Here is a 27,095-nt window from a genome sequence, read left to right as displayed (position 1 = left end):
CTACTTTTTTTCAATTTTATATTTTATATTGTCAGTTATGTCTGCAGTCAGCGGGCGTTTCTTTCGGTCTTCATTTACCGGCGAACTGATGATCATGGAGGACACTGGCTCGGCAATGATTTTTCTCCTCCTTGGCATGTCCCATTCCTGCGGTTTTGATGTGCAGGCTGGTTCCCTGGGAACTTCTTGCAGGCCACTGGTCAGCCAGTCCGTCAACTTGAGAACTAGTCCCAGGACATGGGCACATTCCCCTCCAGCTCTGAAATTTAAATGTCTTATTATGAAATAACGGGCCTCAATGGTGTTTATCTTGCAATGAAGGTCAAAACAGAAACCATTAAGTGCTAGAATACTGTAAGACAAAAAATTAAATGTATCAATTAATGCAAATCTTGACAGTAACCTGCCTAAAATAATATTAATAGACGTGTTGCACAGAATTCTTCCAATCTCCAATTTGCTTTATCAAAAATCGTAAAAAAAGTGTCAACATACAAATTATTTGGTCTAATCTTGACAGGTGCTGTACCTGGTATAGATCGGACTCATGGAACAAAAATGAGGCAGTCATGGTGAATATTATTAAAACATACACTTATTTTTGTAATAATTAAATAGTTAATTTACCCAGCTTTACAAGAACAGTGTGCATCAGTGACCTTCAGCAGCTTCTCATTCTTTCGCTGTGACCGGTACGTTGTCGCCTTTACAGTACTTTCTTCATCACTTTTCTCAGCAAACACATTCACTGATGCAAAGAAGCTTTCATTTGCATACTTTCTTCTTTGAATTCGTTGCCTAAGAGTTGGAATGTACGGTAAAAAGCTTTCGCCAAAATTACTCGGTAAACAATATAAACTTTGTGTAGCCGCCATTTTGGTTTATGCGTGTCGGAGGTCAATTAGTTGCTTGGTCACGTGACGAGTGGGTGGAGCTACTCTGGAAATCACGTTGTGTCAATTAATTTGATTCTAGACTTATGCAGAAAGTGGATTAATTTATAGTTTATGATAAATTCCTAGAAGACTGGAATCATACAGAAACTGTTAAACTGAAAATAAGGGTGTTAACATATTTATAAACTTTTTGATAATTAGACAGAGCTCTTGTTAAAACTGTTATTAATTTATTCTGTAGTCAGCCCACTAGACAAGCCCCAGGTAAACTAATAAGTTGTATAATAACTATGTATATCTGTAAATACCTGAGAGGAAAAGAATCCTTTGGAAGACAGTGCAGGGTGAGGTGAGTCAGCTTTGGAGCAACTTGACTAAGGTCAGGAATAGGCAAGTCCCTCACAATCATATGGGTTATATAATTCTCCCCCAGCTCTTTCAGGTTGTCTTTATTAGTGAGTCTGTGTGGCAGTTCCTTTGAATTCTCAGAAGGAATATCGTCCCCAGTGTGCCGATACCAGATACCTACACAGAATATCAGAGTTCAGAGTCATCAAATTTATTTAACAAGAGAAATCGTATACACATGTAACTTTTAGGTTTTATAATTGTTACGTCATCTCTTCACAAATTACAAGAAAATTTCAATAGCTCGTTATTCAAGAAAAAGCGTGTAATTCTTAAACATTATAAAGCATTTAACTTTTAGTTGTAAATTAATTAAATAACAAAATGTATTGACTATGCTTTCGGGAATAGGTGTAGATTCAAGGTTTCAAATCGGTTACGAAAAAGTTAAGAAATTTCACTTATTCATAATATAAATATTGAAAATTTCTTGAGCAAAGCCAAAACTGAATTTTGACTTAAAAAAGTCAATGTAGAATAACTAAAAACCCTTTAATTTGTAATCCAAAATATTGAAATTGATTTATTGAAGCCTTTGCAAAAAATAAATAGATAGGATGCAGTATACCAAGAAGTACTACAAAAAACTCGTGCTGTGAGAAAACACAAAAAATTAAAAAGTGGCTCACACCGTGTAAACTTTTCATAATTGACCACTTTTAAAACTTTGAGAGTCCAAACATTTTTTGTGATAGAGACGTAGACTGAGTGATGGAGGAAAACGATGATGAAGAGGTAGTAGTGGTAATAGAGCTGTAGACTTGGTGATGAAGGAGACGGATGATGCAGAGGTAGTAGTGGTAATAGATATGTAGACTTGGTGATGGAGGAGACGGATGAAGCAAAGGCAGTAGTGGTAACAGAGATGTAAACTTGGTGATGGAGGAAATGGATGATGCAGAGGTAGTAGTGGTAATAGAGATGTAGACTTGGTGATGAAGGAGATGGATGATGCAGAGGTAGTAGTGGTAATAGAGATGTAGACTTGGTGATGGAGGAGACGGATGATGCAAAGGCAGTAGTGGTAACAGAGATGTAAACTTGGTGATGGAGGAAATGGATGATGCAGTGGTAGCAGTGGTAATAGAGATGTAGACTTGATGATGGAGGAGATGGATGATGTAGAGGTAGTAGTGGTAATAGAGATGTAGACATGGTGATGGAGGAGATGGATGATGCAGAGGAAATAGTGGTAATGGAGATGTAGACTTGATGATGGAGAAGATGGATGATGTGGAGGTAGTAGTAGTAATAGAGATGTAGACATGGTGATGGAGGATATGGATGATGTAGTAGTAGTGGTAATAGAGAAGTAGACTTGGTGATAGAAGAGATGGATGATGCAGAGGAAGTAGTGGTAATAGAGATGTAGACATGGTGATGGAGGAGATGGATGATGCAGAGGTAGTAGTGGTAATAGAGATGTAGACATGGTGATGGAGGAGATGGATGATGCAGAGGAAATAGTGGTAATGGAGATGTAGACTTGATGATGGAGGAGATGGATGATGTGGAGGTTGTAGTAGTAATAGAGATGTAGACATGGTGATGGAGGATATGGATGATGTAGTAGTAGTGGTAATAGAGAAGTAGACTTGGTGATAGAGGAGATGGATGATGCAGAGGAAGTAGTGGTAATAGAGATGTAGACTTGGTGATGGAGGAGATGGATGATGCAGAGGTAGTAGTGGTAATAGAGAAGTAGACTTGGTGATGGAAGAGATGAATGATGCAGAGGTAGTAGTGGCAATAGAGATATAGACTTGGTGGTGGAGGAGATGGATGATGCAGAGGTAGTAGTGGTAATAGAGATGTAGACTTGATGGAGGAGATGGATGATGCAGAGGTAGTAGTGGTAATAGAGAAGTAGACTTGGTGATGGAGGAGATGGCTGATGCAGAGGTAGTAGTGGCAATAGAGATGTAGACTTGGTGATGGAGGAGACGGATGATGCAGAGGTAGTAGTGGCAATAGAGATGTAGACTTGGTGATGGAGGAGATGGCTGATGCAGAGGTAGTAGTGGCAATAGAGATGTAGACTTGGTGATGGAGGAGATGGATGATGAAGAGGTAGTAGTGGTAATAGAGATGTAGACTTGGTGATGGAAGAGATGGATGATGCAGAGGTAGTAGTGGTAATAGAGATGTAGACTTGGTGATGAAGGAGATGGATGATGTAGAGGTAGTAGTGGTAATAGAGATGTAGACTTGGTGATGAAGGAGATGGATGATGCAGAGGTAGTAGTGGTAATAGAGATGTAGACATGGTGATGGAGGAGATGGATAATGCAGAGGAAATAGTGGTAATGGAGATGTAGACTTGATGATGGAGGAGATGGATGATGTGGAGGTAGTAGTGGTAATAGAGATGTAGACATGGTGATGGAGAAGATGGATGATGCAGAGGTAGTAGTGGTAATAGAGATGTAGACATGGTGATGGAGGAGATGGATGATGCAGAGGAAATAGTGGTAATGGAGATGTAGACTTGATGATGGAGGAGATGGATGATGTGGAGGTAGTAGTAGTAATAGAGATGTAGACATGGTGATGGAGGATATGGATGATGTAGTAGTAGTGGTAATAGAGATGTAGACATGGTGATGCAGGAGATGGATGTATGCGACCCATACTCCCTGCCAAACAGCGGGAATAATTTCTGCAGCACTTTTCGACTCTCACAGGTGACCAACAGGCTTGTCATGTTTATCAGAGGATATGCACTTCTTTGAGTTGAGATTAAAAAATTAAACAATTTTTACTGTGGGTTTTGAGATATCATTGCTCAAAATGACAGCATTTCAATAATGATGAAATAGACGCGTAAGGACAATAGATATGGTTTTATTGAATGTGTGAAATATATTTGTGAAAATATTTCGCCGAATGAGGTTGCATGAAAGTGTAAACAGAAGCCATATTGTTCAGATACGTCCATTCGAGCTGTTTTGGAAAGGGATTGTAATCTATGGCAATTTTGTGATGGCGGCGCTTAACTGTTTGTTTTTTAAGCTTTGAAGACGTTTTAATAACATTTCCACACATTTTGCACCTACAACGCAGCAGAAAAAGACATGGCGAATCTGTTGATACCAAATAACTGTAATGTGAACCTTGTTGCAAGTCAACCTTTAAAATATTGTATTAGTAGTAATTGTCAATAATAAAAGAGATCTGACAATCATTATAAGATCTGGTAGGCAAGATTCAACACTAATAAGTTAATTTTACTGTTAAATTGGTTCATTATGAGATGAAATTACATTCATTGGCTGATGAAGTTCTTTTTGATTGGTTATCGGCAAGAGAAGATCAGTCGGTTATGGAACTGTTTGAAATTCAGCCAAATGTTTGTTTGTCAACATTCTGATATAATATTGTTCTGTATTGCCAGCTGATCAGGTTTCACCAAAATCTAATGTACACACAGCTTGAAACAATAAAATGATGGACTTTGTTGAACAATGATGCCCAAAACATAGAAACTGTAGATATGACAAAAGGCTAATTGACTGTAAAAGTGGAGATGACCGGTCGCTTTATAAAATTTTTGCTAGAGAAATGATAGGACTTCTAACTCACCTCGATAATTATCCCCAGCATCACCAACGTTATCAAGTCGAATGAAAGGATAAATTTTCTACAACATTTAGACTATCATGATGCACGTGTTAGGTACATTTGTCAGCAAGTAATTACCTACTCGGTGACCCACTGCTGCCAGATTTCTAACATCATAAATTGTATGTTAAGGAAACAAGTGATTTCCTTAGCACTAAGTCAAAGATAATAGATTGTGGAGAGATTAGACCAGAACCGGAGGCATGTCACCATCTCCCTCTACTTTTTCTCCAGCAAAAGGAAGATGTATTAGTTGAAATGAAACTCATGTAACCTATAGATAACATTGATTGTATTAGAAAGCGAGACTTGATATCTTGTTTCTGATCAGCTGAATACATAAAATTCTGCTCTCGGAGCAATTGAAAATTTGAGTGACTTGGTTAATATTACCAGTTGTTCATATCATCTCTAATGGCCTGTGCTGAAAGACTGCAAGTCAAGTAGTCAAGAGAAAATAATAATTGACAGACTAGACATTGTGAGATGCTGCTCTAACAGTCTAGAAAAAGTTTCCAGTAACCATCATCATCTGCCATCAAACCATCAGTTGGGTTAGTAATATAACTTAGTAATTCAACTGCAAACAACTGCTGATCATCATCCACCATCAAAACATCAGTTGAGTTAGTAATATAACTTAATAATTCAACAGCTAACAACTGCTGATCATCATCCACCATCAAACCATCAGTTGAGTTAGCAATATAACTTAGTAAATCAACAGCTAACTACTGCTGATCATCCTCCACCATTAAACCATCAGTTGAATTAGTAATATGACTTAGTAATTAAACAGCTAACAACTACTGATCGTCATCTACTATCAAACCATCAGTTGAGTTAGTAATATAACTTAGTAATTAAACAGCTAACAACTGCTGATCATCATCCACTATCAAACTATCGGTTGAGTTAGTAATATGACTTAGTAAATAAACAGCTAAGAACTGCTGATCATCATCCACCATCAAACCAGCCGTTGAGTTAGTAATATGACTTGGTAATTAAACAGCTAACAACTGCTGATAATCATCCACCATCAAACCATCGGTTGAGTTAGTAATATAACTTAATAATTCAACAGTTAACCACTGCTGATCATCATCTACCATCAAACCATCAGTTGAGTTAGCAATATAACTTAGTAAATCAACAGCTACCTACTGCTGATCATCCTCCACCATCAAACCATCTGTGGAGTTAGTAATATAACTTGGTAATTCAACAGCTAACAATTGCTGATCATCATCCACCATCAAACCATCAGTTGAGTTAGTAATATAACTTAGTAATTCAACAGCTAACAACTGCTGATCATCATCCACCATCAAACCATCAGTTGAGTTAATAACATAGCTTAGCAATTCAACAGCTAAGAACTGCTGATCATCATCCACTATCAAACTATCGGTTGAGTTAGTAATATGACTTAGTAAAAAAACAGCTAAGAACTGCTGATCATCATCCACCATCAAACCAGCCGTTGAGTTAGTAATATGACTTAGTAATTAAACAGCTAACAACTACTGATCGTCATCTACTATCAAACCATCAGTTGAGTTAGTGATATAACTTAGTAATTAAACAGCTAACAATTGCTGATCATCATCCATGATCAAACCATCAGTTGAGTTAGTGATATAACTTAGTAATTCAACAGCTAACAACTGCTGATCATCATCCACCATCAAACCATCAGTGGAGTTAGTAATATAACTTGGTAATTCAACAGCTAACAATTGCTGATCATCATCCACCATCAAACCATCAGTTGAGTTAGTAATATAACTTAGTAATTCAACAGCTAACAACTGCTGATCATCATCCACCATCAAACCATCAGTTGAGTTAATAACATAGCTTAGCAATTCAACAGCTAACAACTGCTGATCATCATCCACCATCAAACCACCAGTTGAGTTAGTAATATAACTTAGTAATTCAACAGCTAACAACTACTCACCATCATCCACCATTACACCATCAGTTGAGTTAGTAATATAACTTAGTAAATCAACAGCTAACAACTGCTGGTCATCATCCACCATCAAACCATCAGTTGAGTTAGTAATATAACTTAGCAATTCAACAGCTAACAACTGCTGATCATCATCCACCATCAAACCATCAGATGAGTTAGTAATATAACTTAGTAATTCAACAGCTAAGAACTCCTGATCATCATCCACCATCAAACCATCAGATGAGTTAGTAATATAACTTAGTAATTCAACAGCTAACAACTGCTGGTCATCCTCCACCATCAAACCATCAGTTGAATTAGTAATATGACTTAGTAATTCAACAGCTAAGAACTACTGATCCTCATCCACCAGTAAACCATCAGTTGAGTTAGTACTAAAACTTAGTAATTAAACAACTAAAAACGGCTGATCATCATCCACCATCAAACCATCAGTTGATTTAGTGATATAACATAGTAATTCAACAGCTAACAATTGCTGATCATCATCCACCATCAAACCAGCCGTTGAGTTAGTAATATAACTTAGTAAGTCAACAGTTAATCACTGCTGATCATCCGCCATCAAACCATCAGTGTAGTTAGTACTATAACTTATTAATTCAACAACTAACAACGGCTGATCATCCTCCACTATCAAACCATCAGTTGAGTTAACAATATAACTTAGTAATTCAACAGTAAACCACTGCTGATCATCCACCATCAAACCATCAGTTGAGTTAGTAATATAACTTAGTAATTCAACAGCTAAGAACTGCTGGTCATCATCCACCATCAAACCATCAGTTGAGTTAATAATATAACTTAGCAATTAAACAGCTAAGAACTGCTGATCATCATCCATCATCAAACCATCACTTCAGTTAGTAATATAACTTAGTAATTCAACAGCTAACAATTGCTGATCATCATCTATCATCAAACCATCAGTTGAGTTAGTGATATAACTTAGTAACTCAACAGCTAACAACTGCTGATCATCATCCACCATCAAACCATCAGTTGAGTTAGTAATATAACTTAGTAACTCAACAGCTAACAATTGCTGATCATCATCTACCAACAAACCATCAGTTGAGTTCGTAATATAACTTAGTAATTCAACAGCTAAGAACTGCTGGTCATCATCCACCATCAAACCATCAGTTGAGTTAGTAATATAACTTAGCAATTCAACAGCTAACAACTGCTGATCATCATCCACCATCAAACCATCAGATGAGTTAGTAATATAACTTAGTAATTCAACAGCTAAGAACTCCTGATCATCATCCACCATCAAACCATCAGATGAGTTAGTAATATAACTTAGTAATTCAACAGCTAACAACTGCTGGTCATCATCCACCATCAAACCATCAGTTGAGTTAGTAATATGACTTAGTAATTCAACAGCTAACAATTGCTGATCATCATCCACCAACAAACCATCAGATGAGTTAGTAATATAACTTAGTAATTAAACAGCTAACAACTGCTGGTCATCATCCACCATCAAACCATCAGTTGAGTTAGTAATATGACTTAGTAATTCAACAGCTAACAACTGCTGATCATCATCCATCATCAAAACATCAGTTGAGTTAGCAATATAACTTAGTAATTTTGAGTTTGTGAGCACAAAACAGAGGTTTTGTGCTCATAAAACAAGAAAATTCTCTGTTAATTTTTATAGTTGCGAGTACACTTTTTAGAGAGCACCAAGAAATCAGGCTGTTTCATTGGTGAAACCAGAAAAATCATTTCTACGCACTTCCAAAAAACCTACGACGAAAACCGTTATATTAATACTGTAGGACTTTTTTCATCCGTACCTGAAAATATGTGCTGGCAACTATGCTTGTAGAATCAACAGTCAATGACTGTTCAACATCCTCAGACAAACTTTCAGGTGACTGTTGCTCTCCACATGTCTCTTCAGAACTTGTGCTATGAGTAGACCGAGTCTGAAATATGATCTCAACCCTTCAGCATTACCCTTTGGTACATTTTAGATACCTTTTAGAAAATATTTTCAAGTAATGTACTCATATGGTTCACATCCAACTTAAGAGACTTATAAACTGTCACACTTGTTACATATCAGCTATTTTCAATTTTCATCTCCTGTTACATGGGTGCTGCGAGGCAGCAACCATCAATAAGTAATCGGTCAGGAAATAATCATAAAATGGTTCTATATATTTGTCGCTGACATCAATTTCTAGTCAAGCTAATAAACCAAGTAACAGAATGGTAACCCATCATCTGCTAACCTGAGTTGTCACAGAAGAGTAATCAATCATCTACTAACCAGAGTTGTCACAGATCAGTAATCAACCATCAATTAACCAGCGCTGTCACAGAACAGTAACCAATCATCCATTTACCTGAGTTGTCACAGAACAATAACCAACCATCTGTTAACCTGAGTTGTCACAAAACAGTAACCAATGATATGTTAACCTTAGTTGACACAGAACAGTAACCAATCATGTATTACCTGAGCTGTCTCAGAACAGTAACCAATGATGTATTACCTGAGTTGTCTTAGAACAGTAACCAATCATCTATTAACCCAAGTTCTCACAGAACAGTAATCAAAATCATCTACTAACCAGAGTTGTCACAGATTAGTAAACAATCATATCTCAACCTGAGTTGTAACATAACAGTAACCAATCATCTATTAATCAAAGTTGTCAAAGAACAGTAACCAATAATCCGGTAACCCGAGTTGTCAAAGAACAGTAACCAATCATCTATTAACCAGAGTTGTCACAGAACAGTAACCAATCCTCTGTTAACCTGAGTTGACACAGAACAGTAACCAATCATCTATTTACCTGAGTTATCACAGAAAAGTAACCAAACATCTTTTAGCCTGAGTTGTCACAAAGCAGTAGCCGATCATCTATTAACCTGAGTTGACACAAAACAGTAACCAATCATATGTTAACTTGAGTTGACACAGAACAGTAAGCAATCACCTATTAATCTGAGTTGTCACAGAACAATAACCAATCATCTATTAACCAGAGTTTTCACAGAACAGTAACTAATCATATATTAACTAGAGTGGTCACAGAGCAGTAACCAATAATCTAATAACCAGACTTGTAACATAACAGTAACCAATCATATGTTAACCATTGTTGTCATAGAACAGTAACCAATCAAATCGGTTGCCTTATTTAAGGCTTTACAACATTCCCTGCACAAACTTTAGACAAGTCTAAGTAACAAGATGTCAAAGAAAATATCTATCATAGAATGTGGTACATCGCATGTATCTGTTCAGTCTCATGTGTATACATTAACTTGGAGTTATCTTCTACATGCAGCCTTTAGCGACGTGTGACTAATACAATAACTATTCTCTCAATGACCTGAGAAAAAATATAATGAAACATTTAACACTCTGTTTCCCCAATAAAATAACAGAAAGCTGAATGCTCAACATGAATAAACAATTATTTTTTATTTTCTTAAAAGCTTCAAAAAATTATTGTTAGTTAGGAACCCATTACAGCCATAAATAAGCACTCACTCTGTGGGTCTTCCGTAGAATTAGTTCAGACAAATGCTTTCTGTATTTAGCCAAGTCTGATGGCTGACTGGCTCTATTAGTGGAATTGCTGGCCAGCTGCTTTTCAGACATGACTGTAGAACCATGAATACGGAATCACCTTGCCTAAAATACATTGTCCATTCAGCATTATTTCATTATTTGCAGGTAACCTTTAGCTGTGGTAGAGTTTTCCTATCAAAATATTTTCGTGTGATGTGCAGATTTTGGATGGAAGTTCTCTCTATGTAGGTATAACTTTGAGGAAGACAAGTTGTCACTCCGAGTGTTTCAAATCAGCTAAATAATGTACAAAAGTGAGGATTCATACTATCATATTTATTGTATTATATTTATTCCATGATAGTACAGATGTGTTTCGCATTTTATTCTGATGGTATCTGTATTAAGTTCTGAGTCAGTGTTTGTTCAGCAGACTATTGTATTGCTTTCATCTTGTTGGCTAGCTTTGTAGAAATCGCATTCTTTCCGCTTCTAAATTTTTGCAACACTCATCAAAACAAGAAAACGTTATTAAAAAATCTCCATCGCACAGCTTCAACAGCCAATATAAGATCAGATTTGGTATTATAAGACAATAGAGTGTAAATATTAAAAAAGAATGTATCAGCATGCCTGATTTGTTAACGCACTATTAGCTCAAGCGTGATCAGATTGCTTGGAGCCATCTACCTTTCAGCTGCCTGTGGATGAGGTAAGTGTTGTTACTCTTTAATTTATATTACAGCGCTGTGCATTCAACTCTGAGCTAAAAATCTCTAATTTTATACAAAAATCATCATGTTTGAAGTAAAAAATTTGGTATGTATATGCACAAATCTTAGTGTTTTTCAGTATTCATTCTGTTCAGTCATAGCCATAATTTTAGGAATGAAAAATCCACTTTGCACTAGATTTGGACTTTGAATCTCCAGCTCCGCACACTGGCATTTATCCAATACACTACGCTGTACAACGAGCTGTATTATAGAATACATTGTGCACATACTTATTACACATGAAAATCTTTTATAGTTTAACGCTTAACACTATAACTAGCGTTATGCGTGAAGTCGTACCAGAAAAACAATTTACTGAGGCGTGAAGAAAATGCTTAAACTCACTTGGCTGACAAGTCTATTGCAATCAGTATAAAGCTGTAGCAGTAGCACTGCAGCTGGTATGATATGAGTTACACAGAAACAAACGCATTACACAGAAATTAACACAGTATACAAAAAACTTCAGTTAAAAGTTAAAATGGTAAATGTTGTATATGTGGATTAAATGTAAATTTTCTGTGCAGAAACTTGTCCTACGGCCAAACACGAGCAAAGCAAGTGTTTGGTAGCTTTATGATAAATGTGTATGTGCACACACACCTTCCAAAAAGTAACCATCAACGGCCATACCCAAACCCTTGTACCGTAATCCCATCAAAAATTTAACCATTTTTCTGTGGAGTCGTTTAAGTATAATAATGATACAAAACACATATAAACCTATTTAAATATGTCTTTGAATGTCTATTTAAATACTAAGTCTTAGAAAAGTGTCGACAATATTCTAAAACTTACACATCTGATCGGATTATACATAACTAGAAAAATTAAGTTGGCCTAAAATCGCCATTAAAACCTGACAAGCTTTTTTAATCAAAATTAAGACCAGCCAACAAAATGCCCATAAAGCTGTGCGACAGATAGTAGAACCATAAAGCCATTTGCATTTCACGAGAAAAACATGCACATTTTACCAGTCTATGGCCGAAATTACCGCCGGAATATCGTTTGTTGCTCTCTATCAGAAAAGTATAGTTCATATTGGAAAAAGTTTGTTTCCTATTACAACGGTGAAATATTGAGAATGGTAACTTTAAGACCTTGACATTAGATTTTACTGAACTATACTTTTCCATATTATTAGGGAAAATGAAAGATTTGCACACCTTCACTAAAATCCAATTTCAAGATCTTAAAGTTGCATCGGCTCCTACAAACCAACTCTCAATAATTTACTGTAGTAACAGGAAACAAACTATTTTCCAATATGAACTATACTCTTCCCTCTCTCGAGTTCGAAACATCAATGACTAAGTTGCTAACAACTTCGCTAGGGAGCGCATCACTCGAATAGCTATTAATGACCAAATACTACAGCGTAAAAGAGCGAAGACCAGACTGTGCGACCTTTAACAGGGCACTGCATTTATCTAATAAAAGTATTTCTATTATTTTCTATGTGAACTTTTTCTAAACACTTTATGTGTCTCCTTTTCTATATTTCTATTATATATTTCCTTTGTTATTACTTTGTATACAAAAAACTTTACATATACTTATATAGGGCCTACATATAAATCTATTTACAACATTATTCTATATCATATACCATTATTCCATTTATATTACTTTATATACAACTTTATATTCCCCATATACTATCGATTCACAACATTCCTAACACTTTTCTAAACTCACACTTCTAAAATATAACTCTTTCAACTTTATATATCTATTTATATTACACTACCAAACACAACTGTAATATCAAAAATCAACCAATTACTTATATACCTGGATTCAACCCAACTTGACTTCCAAAATAAACTGTCAGTTGCATCTTTTTGGAATCGTGCTCCCTCAAATTTATTTTATATCATCTCGAACAACTCTCATTACCCTAAGACACTTATATTTCGCTAGTATTTAGTTTCGTGAGTAGCATACAGAGTAAAAGTTCGCTGCAACTTAATTTCGCAGCTCTGATGAGCGCGAAAATATAGTGATGTGAAAATAAATGCAGTGGAATAAACATCATTAGCTTCCTCAGGTCCAGTTCACTGGTACGAAATATTTTTCAATTTGGGACTACCGTACTTTTCGGACTATAAACCGCACCTCTATATAAGCTGCATCTGTTTTATTTTCCAAAAAACGATAAGAAAACAATACATAAGCCGCACCTTAGTATAGGCCGCAGAACAAAGGTCTGTGCTTTTTAACGTGGTAGCAACTTTGCTATTTAAAACGGAACCGTGCAGAACGGCACAGTTTCGTATTATCCAACGCTTTTTAACTTAGTGCCTAACGGGACAGTACCGTGAGGCATTGTTTCGTATTTTCTTTCACCGCTAGAAGCGCACTAATTGTAGATTCCCGTTAGTGCGCCCTAGCGGTGAATAAAAAGCCACAGATAAGCCGCACCCTTATATAAGCCGCATGGCTCAAATCATCAGAAAAAAGTAGAGGCTAATAGTCCGAAAAGTATGGTAGTTTGTATTTGTGAACCGAAGGTAGAAATGTGTAGGCGACATCAATAATGCAATTTGATCGCTTGTTGCCAGTTGTCTCCTGGACTATCAATGACGTCAAGGTCCCTGCCGGAGTGACTGATGTTGTACCAATATTAGTATTCAAGTATTTATAGCACGCGGTGCCGCGGTGGCCATGGCCCCGAGTTGTTATTGCTTTTGGTTGGTAATAAAATTCATCACCACAATAATTATTATTCAATTTTATGACTTTCCCTACCAGACTGTCATCCTCATCAGTTACAAATTCAATGACTAAACTAATATCATCATCTTCCTTATTTGTCTAGGCTTTTCCAAAAAAACTTATTATCTTAATTTGTTTTGCCGTGCTACTCAGCCGGTGTATTAGTTATAATGAGTTTAGCAGAAATTGCCGAATGAGCCGAACCACACACGAAAAATTGCCTGCATTTCTAATATGACGATTTTATTGTGAATGTCAATGAACAAAGCCATTTAATTTCGCGTTTTCGCTCGTTCGTTATGATAGCTTAGTTTCATTCATGAAATTTTCGTGAGAGGATGTTGCCGCGAAAATGCGAAAATTAGATGCGGCGAATACATAAGTGTCCTAGGGTAACACTATAGTCTGTCAAATCCTGTTGACAACTACTTTTTCAACAACCAGCAGTACCCTTTCTTTTTTTCATTATTACTTTGGTCATGGGCTGTATGACAGGGGAATCTCTAGTCTTATTACTCGTGCCACACCGGGCATTCACCTAGTACAGTACAGAATTAACACTTCACATAGTTGTCACTGCAAAACTAGGCACAAAACCTTGAGCAAACCTATTTATATTATCAAAAATTATTGTTCTACTTTTAAATATTTACACAACACCTAGACATAAATTCTCCTGTCAAACTGTGTACGGAATATTAAAAATTTTAGGATATTTAAAAGGTTTTATAGTTTTGCAGTGAGTTCTATGCAATTAATATAACAGTGCTACCAAAACCTTCAAGCATTTTATATGAATCTATATATCAGGTTAATCGCTGTGACCTACGGCATTTCATATTTATTGTATGAACAGGATTACTACTAACTGTGAGAACAACTCTCGTTATTTAAGCAGGGCACTACATTACTAAGTTTGTGGGTTACTCAAGGTCTGGTGTTTGGGGTACCCCTGAGCAGTCTAGGTAACAACTTTATTTGAGTAGGCCCTGGGGTTTGAGTATCAGTACTCCAATATGGTTCTTGTCTTTTTGTGTACAAAAACAAGGACCATCATTACAATCTTCTTTCCATCGTACAAACCTCTTTGATGATATGAAAGGGGTGAGTCCATTTCTCAGATAATCCGCAGACCGGGAAAAAGTAGAGAAGTAGCTTGTGTAAGGAGACAGAAAAGCTACAGATGATTGGATAAAAGGGAGCATATACTATAGCTCAGTACTAACGACCTTCTGATGAGGATACCTTGATATTAGTTGTTTAGAATCAACATACTGATTTTTCAGGCCAATATTTTGTGAATAATGCAATAAATACCGCGAATGTTTTTTCTGTCGAGTCCATAAAAAACTGAAAAAACATTTTTGGAGCCATCCACAAAACAGTTATTGAATGAATGAGGAGGACTTCATTACTCTTTAGTTTATTGGCAGCGCTGTGCAATCAACAATGAGCTAAAAAGCTATTTTGTTTAAATACAATATTGATCATATTTCAAATTTTTCGCTATGTCACACAATTTACTTCGATAAAAACAAATCAACAATAATTAGAGAGATTATAGTATTTTTATCAATATCAAGTGGAAAAAATTTGACATCTCTATATAATTCTTAAAAAACATCACATGATTTTCACTGTCAAACTAAATGTAAGTATGAACCTCGATTAATTTGAGATCTGAGTTGAACAAACTTTCCTGTAGCATGGAAGAGTACAAAGTGTTGGAAAAGAATTCGAACATCCATATCACTAAGACTTGTATTTCTTTTTCAAAAACTTCACCAGAACTCGATTATAAGAACCCCTGTTAAACTCTGCATAAATGTTAGAAATTCCAATCAATTTGGGAAGGTTGATGGATGCACTCTGATTTTACACAATTACTGCCAATCACTTGGGATACCATATGCAAGAGTGCTATAAATTTTGGACTGCGCTTAACAATGGCACTCGAGTGCAATTTTGGGTACACCCTGTATAATGAACCTTAGTGCGCCATTCATGGCTTTTCTCTTTTCGGGTATGAGCACACAAACTTAATTTATATATTTGAGTAAATTCAGATCTATGGCATAGGAGCACGCTTCAATTAACGGTTGGCCTGCCAATAAAAAAAAGTCAGAATGACTAGTAGCTCAGCACCCGAACTCCAAGTTGACCGCTGAAACCAAGAACTACTAATGCTCTTGCTAAATGTCTGCCTAATCATCGAGCTGCTTTCACTAATCATTTGACTTTGCTTAGCAGGTATGTTGCAGATCCTTGTAATATAGTTCAGATTCTTTCACTATTTCACTTTTGCTAAAACAGGTTTTTGAAAGCTTGCAAACTATATTTTTATTCAAAGCAGTTTCTTCAGCTTAGTTTTACGCCAATAATTTCCTAAAAAATGTTCAATGGATTGATGGTTGTTATATTTATTACAAGATCATTATCCGTCGACCTCCTTTCAGTCTGGACCTATTTACTTTAAAACTTATCTTAAGTGACATTGTTTAGGGTGTGCAGTGACGGCTGCAACCAGCAGCTTAACTATCATGTCAATGAAAGTTAGCTGAAAGAAAAGGCGCAACTCAGTAATATCATATCTACATATATCCCTGGGGCAGAAATATGTTTAACTATCAAATCATATTGTGTTGCATGCAGGTAACTGCAGGTATTTGTAGTACCAGTGATCCTAATAAAGCGAGCTTATAGCTTTCAGTTATATATTGTTATAAAATATTTCCTAATTTTTACTTAAGCCTAGACAACAACATGGGAGAACTCAAGTTGATGCCGAACAGACAAATAGTTTGCTCGAGGTGAGCTTTTTTAACATCAAGCAGTATTTCACTAAGACCATCCTTTCAACATCAGCTTAGATTGTTGAAGTACAGTATAGAATTCAAAAATCCTCTCAGAGTACAAGTGCCTGCCAAACATTACACTGACAAACCATCAACTACAGTTATTGGCACACAACAACCTCATTTGTAAAGCTCACATGAGAAGACGCGTGGGGAAATCCTTGCAAATGTACTAAAGCAAAGGCCACCTCCTGACTAGCTACTCATCGTCTTAAGGCCGCCTAGACCCGATGTATAAAAGCAATGATTCATGTATAACAAGATCTCAAGTTTCGGAAACAGGGGTCCTAAGATGAAATCTGCCCGAAACTAGCTGTTTCCAAATTATAATGGAAGTCCATGCACTGTCTATAATGATTTAAGCTATTTGCCCGCTTTAACCTATATGGTTCATTTACATACATTCGCAACATTCCAATTTACATATGCAGTAGATGCTCCTATGACGTATATCTTTAATAACTTAAATTCCATAAAATGTCAAAAAAATTATTAGGTAAATTTACGCAAGTCGGTAAAAAATCTCAAACTTTTATTTTGCATAACGAGAATGTCGTAGAAACCCGTGTATTTCTCGATTATTCATACAAGTACCTTGACAGTCTGGTTGGGAATGAATTCGATATGTTGATAAAGCACAGAGAATCCGTAGATGCACTATTATTCAGAAATACTTGAAGACAATCGAGAAATGAAGGTGTTAGTGTTGGAGTGTCAGCCTACCAAGCTGAATCTCATGAGTTGGAATATTGTCGAAGACTATCTTATATCATAACTTTGAACACTGGAGACAATAGACAGACAGATAGACGCCACTTATTATAGTGAAGTATATTTTTGTTTTGCTTTACTGTAGACATATAAAATAGTGTTTTTTTAATTTCTAAGTCTAGAATAAACTTTGATGTCTAAAACAGTAAATCGTTGTAAATTGACGTTAGAGGTGTGCGCTCCCCTAAACTTATTGTGAAATTACCGTAACCATAGTTCATAAACCGAGTAAAAATAATCAGAAAAAGGAAAAAACTTTGACAATACAAGCAAATAATACGGCTGTTGCAGTAGTCAATAAATTAAAATGTTCTCTATTTTTTCTGAAAGGCCAAATGAGTGAGTTTGGAAAGATCTTGCAATGGATTAGGCTGCTAACATGTATTTTACTGTTGTAACAACATAAAAGCTCTATAGCATAAATATTACTGGAATAGATTATTTACGGTTTAAGCGCCTCTACTGTAACTTGTATTTTGAAAGGTTATTTCAAAGCACTGGTAATTTCAGCTATGGCAGCTGGGGTGAAAGAAGATTTTAAAAAGCCCATTCAACCAGTATTCGCTATTGAGAAAAGCCAAGCAAGTGATTTTTTCACCATAATGTTTCCAAGTGTTAATTACATCACAGACCACTGCCCGGAGACTTGTTTAAAATGCCTGATTATTTAGCTTTTGCAAAACTTGACCGTTTTCATCTTTGTTACTTTTCATAGCTTTTTATACTTTTGATGAGCACGGTGGGATAGAAAAAATATTGTGATCTATTATACTAGCAAGTTAATGTGTGTTTTATATTTGTTGTATGTTTTCTGCTTATTGTTTTATGCTACTTGAATACAAAAACTGCCCAATAACAAATAGTGGAAATAATCCAGCAACAATAACAGTTAATAAACAGCAGAGTTGGTCAATTAGTAGGCATATCGGAATAGCTTTCTGTATTATGTTTCTCTCAACTTTGTTATTTGATAAAAGCTCTGTTCTAGGTAAAACCTATTTGTTACCATAACATTCGACTTGATGATAACAACTATGTTAGGTTGTAATTGATTGCAATGGCTGGACAATTTTGTATTATGCTTTTTTAATTACTTTTTTAGCTATGCTGTTAAAGATGTGGTTGCATCAAAAAGGTCGACTTAATGAAATTAAGACCAATAAAAGGCTAAAACATCAGCTACAATTTGATGTCATTTTCATCTTTGCAGACTAATCTTGTCCAGAGATAGAAGTGTTTGAATGAAGAAATCGTTTAAAAAGCTCAGATTCGAGCGGGTGCTTCATCCGTGACGTAACTAGTGATACATCTGAAAAGAGTCTACGAGCGGGAAATAGGTCGTAATAAATGTTATCACCCGTAAAACGTGTTGTCTGTGATCTCAAATTTAGGGATTTTACTCTATTATTAAATCGCATGGAAATCGATATTTACAAATTAATTAACTTGTTACTGTAATAAACTACTCGATCGACACGTTTTTTTGACGAACAACCGAATTGTAAAAATTACTGTAAAGTTACTGCGAAGGTCACTCCCGAGTTTTGTGAGCATCAGGTGGTCAAAGTGCTACAGAGGAAGATAGGAGAATGGAGGTAAATTTATATTTTACTTTAAATCTCCTATAGATATACTGTTATGTTTACATTTAGATTATATTTTCCAGTTTGAGGTTATAATGTAATTTTCTGTTCGCGCGTCCGAGATATGTACGTACAGTGAGTTCTTAATGGCTTCTTTTTAATCGATAGCATCGAGCAATACAATGGCTTAGATTGATGAATATACTAAAGGTAATAATTTTAGTACTGATTAATACATGTACTAATTAGTAAAATTATAACTTTTCGCTATCACTAATCATCGTTTTATAACTTTTTATCATTTCACCTAGCTATATTTGCTTCAAATTTCCTTTGGCAATTTTAGCTAGTAAATTATAATTATGATTTGACTTTAGATGTTCACTTCTCATTTGTAGAAAGTGAGGAATATCGATTGATCAATGCACAGCTTTAACTTCCAGAACCAAAGCTTCGAATCGTTGGCTTGGTGTACTTATGCTTTTGTTAAACATTTATTCATTTTTAAAATTAAACTCGCAATCTATCGAACTCCCAATTTGAAACCTTTCAGCAGATACGCACTAGAATTACATATCTATGAATGATATGTAGCTGATCCATTGCATTTGTTATTGCAAATGCAATGGGTCAGCATTGCATTTTCCATAACAAATTTATTGCATTTGTTTAATTGATTACCGGATGTTTATGTGTTCCCACCAGCCCAAGCAGATTTGTTAGTGTAGAAACTGCCATAAATGGAAAAAATATACTTAAATGTGTGCTGCATAAACCATGATGTTTTGTTTGAGTTGCTGCAGTAGATGAATTTGTCTTATTGTATGAGCTAAAACTATGTAAGTGGCCATGACAGATGAATATTTTTAATAAAAGTTTTATACCGAATCAAAAAATTTTTGCTAGTAAAAATTATATAATAAAGTAATATTTTTGAAGACAATGTTCTGCAAATCATGTTCTGCTAAACATGCTTTGCAGAACATTGAATGCATCATAGCCCTGTCGACACCTGTGCTAAAATCTTGTCTGATAGATGGATTTATGAAGTGCAATCAGAGCTGCATGGACAGGCACTTTTGCATGGCTCGACCGTTTGTTTAGTACTTAAATCAACTAATCAAATGTGAGCAGTGAATTTAAAACTACAAACTGATACCAATAATGGCTCGATAGCGTTGACAGTCGACTATACATTGTACATGACTTTTAGGGATGTAGTTGGTTTTGCTACATATTCTTTTCAAAGACACAGCTTGTTCATTTTACTTAGGAAAAAACTAGTTTTCGGTGTAGGCAATGATATGCAGACACCACCTCCCCAGAATAGGCGATGGGCATCATGTGGGCGGGGCTTTTATAGGGCTGTATATCATTAGTGTGGGTAGCGACGGTACTGTGCCGATACAAAGACCTTATTCTCCATAGTTTGCTTGACAGAATTAGTGTAGACCGGTAGAATTGGTAGTCGGTACTAAGATGTTTACCCAGCATTTAGAAGAAGCTAATGTGACAAGTTTTTAAATTTCCTTGTTTGAGGCGTTTGAGACATAGGTAATAATGTATCTGTAGCTGGATTTAAAATTTTATTCCAGCCAACACGAGCAAATACAAGATAAAATATATGCCAATATAGCCGCGCAGGACTAGACTTTTATCACAATAGCCGATGTAAGTACGAGAGATAGAGACAGGTTGTATCACGCGTTACATAATTTTGGACAAGTCTGGGCGTTTTTTTTGGCCTGACACTTTTACCGCCATCAATTTTTTTTCCAAATTAATCTTCAAATATCTTGAAAATGAGATCGCCTAACACAACAAGCAACATATCAACTGATAGACAAAGAAAAATACTTTATTTTAAAATCAACCCAAATTTGATGCAACCACGTCTTTAACGTTGTTTGAATAATTACCATTTTATTTTGCTATGGAAGTACATAAATCTTGCTGTACATTCTATGAAAACAGCAGTGATGTTCATAGTAATACAAGACTAGATAATAACTTGACTTAACAGTAGGACATGGAGACAGGCCGGCTATAATGAAGTTGAACGGCTTGATTATATTATAGCAAATAGTGTATAAAAACTATGAGTACTAAAAAGCCATCAAGAATAATATTTCTAATTGGTGTTAACTATGCAGACTGGAAAATCCAGTGTCATTTGATGTTGATAAAAGAATTATGGAATATTGTTGACGAATAAAGCGAAACGGAACGTTTATTATATGTAGAGATAATGCTTTAGCAAATATTGTTTAGTCAGTAGATGGCTCACTAATGTTGGCTAGAAGGTGCTACGGGTTCAGCCATTGTACAGAAAAAACTTCAATATTAATGTAAAAAAGTTGTGATAACAGGCTGTTACTAAAAGGAATTCTAAATTTATGATATCCAAAAGGTGGTAACTCAATAACTGAGTGCATCAAAGCAATGACTGAATTATTTCATGAAGGAGGATGGCACAGCTGCCACTTTTCGAGTGGAGCTTACCAAAAAGATACAATGTTCTGGTCTCTTCAACCAAAGCAAGCAGTGATTTACCCAATACAGACATTGTAATAGAAGGGCTGCCGCATGGAAAACGAGCTCAGAAAAAGTCCACTTTGTTGTGATGCTCTTAATGAAAATGCATTGATGAGTAGAAATAAAATGAGTGCGGGAAGGAAAAGCGCACAAAGTTGCCACTGTTAGCAACTTGGGCATATTCAATGATTTTGTCAAAGTGCCCGATCAATTTCAAGCCTGAAAGTTAACAAGAAAAAGATCAAAACTTTTTTTTAAATTTGAAACAGAAAGCAAATGGAGCAAAGGTACTTTGGAAAATACAAAATGGTAGCAATAATCATGCTAGTGTTCTGATAGCAAAACATGATCCAACTATGCTAAATATGGCTAATGTCAACAATGAATTGTTAATTCATGACCTATGTTTCAAATTGTGTCATGTTTCAATCAGAAACAACTTGAAGTAATCGGCAAGTAAAAGTAAAGATTGACATGAAGCATCAGAGTTAGCAAGTGAAACTCACATATATACATGTATATCATTGAGACATTGCCAGCTCCTGGCTTGCCTTACAATTTGATCAGTCAGTCTAAAGCAGCTGAACCTGAAAAATCTCCCAATTTAAATGAGAAGAGACGTTAAATAGAATATTGTGCACAAAATCACTTGCCTATGAAAAAGTATTTTAGACTTCATTGGATGAGCTGTGGGTCACAAAAGCTATTTGGTGAAATTGTGGTTGAAACTTAGAAGAAAACATTGAAACCTAAAGCAAACATTGTGTTATAATCAATAAGGAGTATTGACCTTGGCCATGGCTTTTACCTTGATGAAAGCGATGGCAAAAGTAAAATTGCCATTAACTTTCCACCAAACCATGGCGAGTTAATTGCCATTAACTTGCCAAGATTTAATGACAATTTAAGTCTTTTAATGGCAAGTTAATATACAACTAGACATTTATAAATATATTGAACAGAAAAAGTGAGGTCTTATCAAGATGTGTAGAAATGAAACCTGTGGTAGAAAGGAGTCATTGGAATCATTTAAACGGTCATCGATATGATAATGGTAGAGAATACACATGTAACTGCAATGTGAAATAATCTTTAAAAAAACAGATATGAGTTCATCGTACCAAGGATCTCTCAACAAAAAGAAACACTTAACAAAACAATGTGTTTCGAATGCTATCTACGTAATGAGAAACTTCGTAAAATCACCAATGATTCCGACCCCTTATGATTTTTAGACCAAATTCAAGCCCAAGTAGCTCATATAAAAATAATTGGGGCATAGAATTTGCACATAATCTCAAAGATGAATGACAGAAGCATAGTGCAAAATCATACAATGGATTCAGCTTGGTTATGAAACTGCTGCCAAAGACAATAGTGATTATGATCAAAAGCAAGGAAAGGGTATTCACAGCAAGGATCTGAAATTTGAAAAAGCACGTTTGAGCATTTGGTTGAAATGGAGAAATTTATGGCTCAAAGAACAATAATGGGTTACAATGTCAATCAAAGATGAGCCAGTCAAACCAGTAAATGAAGAGGTGTAGCAGCAAGAACCACAAAGAAGATTTAACATGCTATGACAAGCCAGATCTCTATGATGATGAGGTTGCTATGGCCGACTGTAATGAACCCTTCTCAATCAATAATAAGAGGGATAGAACTGATGAAAACATTGGTGGTGATATGATGGATAAAGATGTGAGAAATCTCAGGATAAATCTAGCATATGTGACAATGAATTTTTTTAATGGTATGATAGAGGGCAAAGTGCATATGGAAAAATATGAGGCATTAGTAAAATGAAAAAAGCACCTAGCATTTAAAGCAGTCATCGAGATGGTTGCACAGTGCACTGGATAGTTAGCTAAAAGCAAATGGTTTTACACGGACCAGCAAAGATCTACACATTTACACAAAAGACATGAAGCTCTTGCAATAGTTGTTGATTGTCTAGCTATTGCTCAAAAAATGGAAGACTTGATTGACCCGTTCAAAATACTGTTTTGCCAATAGCTTTGATTTGAAAAATGTAACTAATCTCAACTGCTTTTTGGTCAAAAAGACGAAACCTCAAATGCCAAAATATTTCTGGGAAAGCTGTAAGATTGTGTCAACACTGATGAAAATTGCAGCCAAACTGATGAAGGCCTCTAAAACGGAGGAATAAGATGATCACCCACAATACCAGTTGGTAGTAGAAAGCATGCTCTATCCAACTGTTAATACTTGGCCAGATATTGCCTCTGTTGTGAACATGGTAGCAAAGTACACTGGAAAAACATCCATCAAAAGGATTCCCCATCAGACTGTCATCAAAATCATACTAACCCATTTAAAAGGCTACAACTCTACAATCTGATATTGCTGAACTATCGAATAACACAACCGATCTCATAAATGAAAGATATAAGCCATGTACTAGAACACAATAAAATAATCAAATGCTGGACCACAACAAAACCTGGTAGGACAAAAATTCTGAAAAATGGAAACAGAATGTTTTAAGGAGCTACAGACTAATTAGAGTAACACGAGACGTTTTCCTTCAAAATATTTGTTTCCAAATTATGCAGCAAATTTCATGATTGAGAGTTGTGCATCTACTTGATGGATTACAAATTTTTTTAAGCCTAATGTTCTTATTTTTTTATTAAATGAACTGTATGAACTGTGAATAGTACTGTATGAAACTTCACAGTTCTGAATGAAGTATGAAAAAGTTTAACACAAGTCATGCTGCCTAAAGCACCAGAAAAATGACACCTAATCACAGGCTGCAATTAACCTGGCCATTTTTCAGCTAAATATATTTCAAGGCACAGAATTTTCTTTATATTTACTCAAGTAAATATAAAGAAAATATTTACTCAAGTAAATAAATGAAACTCAATGCTAAATGAAATTTCCTAATCCAGATAAGGAGCTTTAATAGCAGAATTGCCATAACATAATGCGGTTTCTTTTTATATCAATACAAGTTTACTAGGCTTCCCCATCAGTCCATTGCTGCTCAGAGGGAGTGTTTAAATTACCTATATTATCTATGTACATTTACAAACAAAAACGAGAAAATAGAATCACATAGCCTACATTTGGTTGGATTCATAACTAAAGACAACTTCAATGTCAGATAGATAATTGACGAAACATGAAGATAAAGAGAACAAATTTATTTTAAAAAACACAAGAGATAGCTAGAAATGATGTGTAGGATGCATTCAACTGTTCGTTTTTTAGCTTTTAAGAGCTTGTAATCATGTTTCCACATATTTTGTGCCTACAACACAGCAGAGTAAGACATGGTGAATATTTTGATTTCAAATAATTGTAATGTGAATTTTGTTGCAAGTCAGCCTTTAATGAAAGGACACCCATTAGTAGAGGAGCGTATGATTATTGCTATGCCCAACTGAGTGAGCGTGCTCCTTTATATACATTCATGTCAACCATTCTGGATAATAGAACGGAGTAAAAACCGTATAACAATGAATATAATTGGGTCGCTAACGCGTTGGCATGGCTATAATACACTAACAATTTAACATTAACAATATAAACGAAGGCAAAACACAATCACGATCCATTATAAATGAAAGTATTGCTTCAATCCTCCAGCTTGTGTTTTACATATTTGATGCATTCAGTTCCAACATTATTACATTAGTTAGACTATTCACTAGTTTTTTAGTTAGACTATAGTTTATTTGCGTTCTTTTTTATTTTTTGTTATACACCGCTTTTAGTTAGTTTATTTGCTGGGATACCTTGTGAAAAACATATTGTAAAATATGACTATTGATTACCACAATGAAGATTGTTCATATATAAAGTAAACACAATAGCGATACAATTTAAACGAACAATTTAGTGACGATACGATATAATAAAAAGAGCAAACACAACACGCAAGATATATAGGAGTATTTATAATCATAAGAAAATCATGGCCCCAGCATCGCCCACAATAAGATAAAAATATTTTCTTAAGTATTTGTCTCTGCACACAAAGTAATTTCAACATACAATGTCTGAAATTTCTCAAAAAATAGCAGTTTTGTTTGTAAAACAAAAGCTAGTAGTTGAAAAATTAAAGCAATTATGCCTTTCGCCACTATAACAACAGATAATAAAAAAACGATACCTTATTTAAAAAGTGTTGTTTAAAAAAATCATTCGGTTAAAAATTATGTAAGGCATCTTTTAGTTCATACGGAGAAAAACCTAATCCAAATACGTAGATGAAAAAACCGAAAATGTGTGAAATGGAAAAGCTAACATGGCCATGATAATTAAACATAAATGCTAAAAATTTACATGTGTTTATCGAAGCTTTTATGTGAATTTGCACACTCATATTATTACAGTAACTTCTTGAACATTAGCATAGCACACGAATAAACAGAGTTTCCTAATAGCTGGAACGTTTACCAAAACTAGCATTATAGTTTGTTCTATCACAGTTTAAGTTCAAGATGGCTTACCAGATAATTAGTCGTGGAAGTGTCGAAGAAAAGTTGCATGTATACCAGCGCCGGTGCAATTTGCGCTTGCGCGAAACTACATAACGACGGTAACTCATAGTTACGAAGAACGATGGTGTAGTAGTGGGGGACAGGCCAGTGTCGTATAGTTTTACAGAGTCCCGTACCAAAATCCGGAAACAAAAACGCTCGTTTCCAAACAAACCCGATCGGCATTCTGATCTCTAATGAAATTTTTGTTCCTAGCTTTCAATACTTCACTTTTTTGCAAACAAAGATATGGTGAATTTAGACCTGTACAAAACCATTTAAGTAAGCCAAAATTTTCCTCTCTAACCATATACAAGAAGTGTAGTTTCCGACCATTTTTATTCTGATTAATACCTGTCTAAACAAGAACAGGCGCCAAAATAATTTGCAAGGCGCATTCGATCTTTTGCTTCGTAGACGCGACTGCGGTTTGTATATTAAAATGGTAAATTGCTGGGCAGTTAAGTGCACAAACCGATCTGAAGCTGGTTTGCAGTTTTATCAGTTTCCTCGAGACAGTTCATTAGGAAAAATATGGGTTCAAAATGTCAGTAGGTTGGACGCAAGCAGCAACCCAAGAGCCCCTAAACCTCTAGAGCCAGGCAACGCAGCTGTAATCTGTGAGGTGAGTTTCCCTTTTCGTAATAATAAAAACAATAATAATTCTGATTTTTTCCTACTACTTTTTTTCTGGAACAGTAATGACATTTAGCTAGTTGGTGATTTAGGCTAGAGGGAAATTAAAGAAAGAAATGAGTTAAGTATCATTGATTTGGGTGAATTGTAGACTAAAAACAAGTCTTTATCACCACCACTATGACCATGACATGGGTCTAGGTCTAGGTCTAGGTGTTTTAAGAACCTGTAAATCCCGA

At 35.4% G+C, this 27,095-nt stretch overlaps 1 protein-coding gene across 1 annotated transcript; it reads right to left on the bottom strand.

Annotated features, from left to right (window-relative positions):
* On the bottom strand, positions 1-26,239 carry LOC137406879 (uncharacterized). Its single transcript, XM_068093482.1, has 7 exons — positions 26,191-26,239; positions 10,445-10,588; positions 8,730-8,861; positions 4,887-4,944; positions 1,205-1,421; positions 628-798; positions 1-259 (listed from the first exon to the last, which is right to left on the bottom strand). The coding sequence occupies exons 2-7, from the start codon at positions 10,553-10,555 to the stop codon at positions 1-3; spliced, it is 948 nt and encodes a 315-aa protein (XP_067949583.1). The 5' UTR covers positions 10,556-10,588; positions 26,191-26,239.
* Positions 26,240-27,095: the final 856 nt, after the last annotated feature.

This window comes from Watersipora subatra, chromosome 10, assembly GCF_963576615.1.
Source record: "Watersipora subatra chromosome 10, tzWatSuba1.1, whole genome shotgun sequence".
Lineage (NCBI taxonomy): Eukaryota > Metazoa > Bryozoa > Gymnolaemata > Cheilostomatida > Watersiporidae > Watersipora > Watersipora subatra.
Note: the sequence above shows the minus strand (reverse complement) of the source record. Positions and strands in the feature narration are given on the sequence as shown.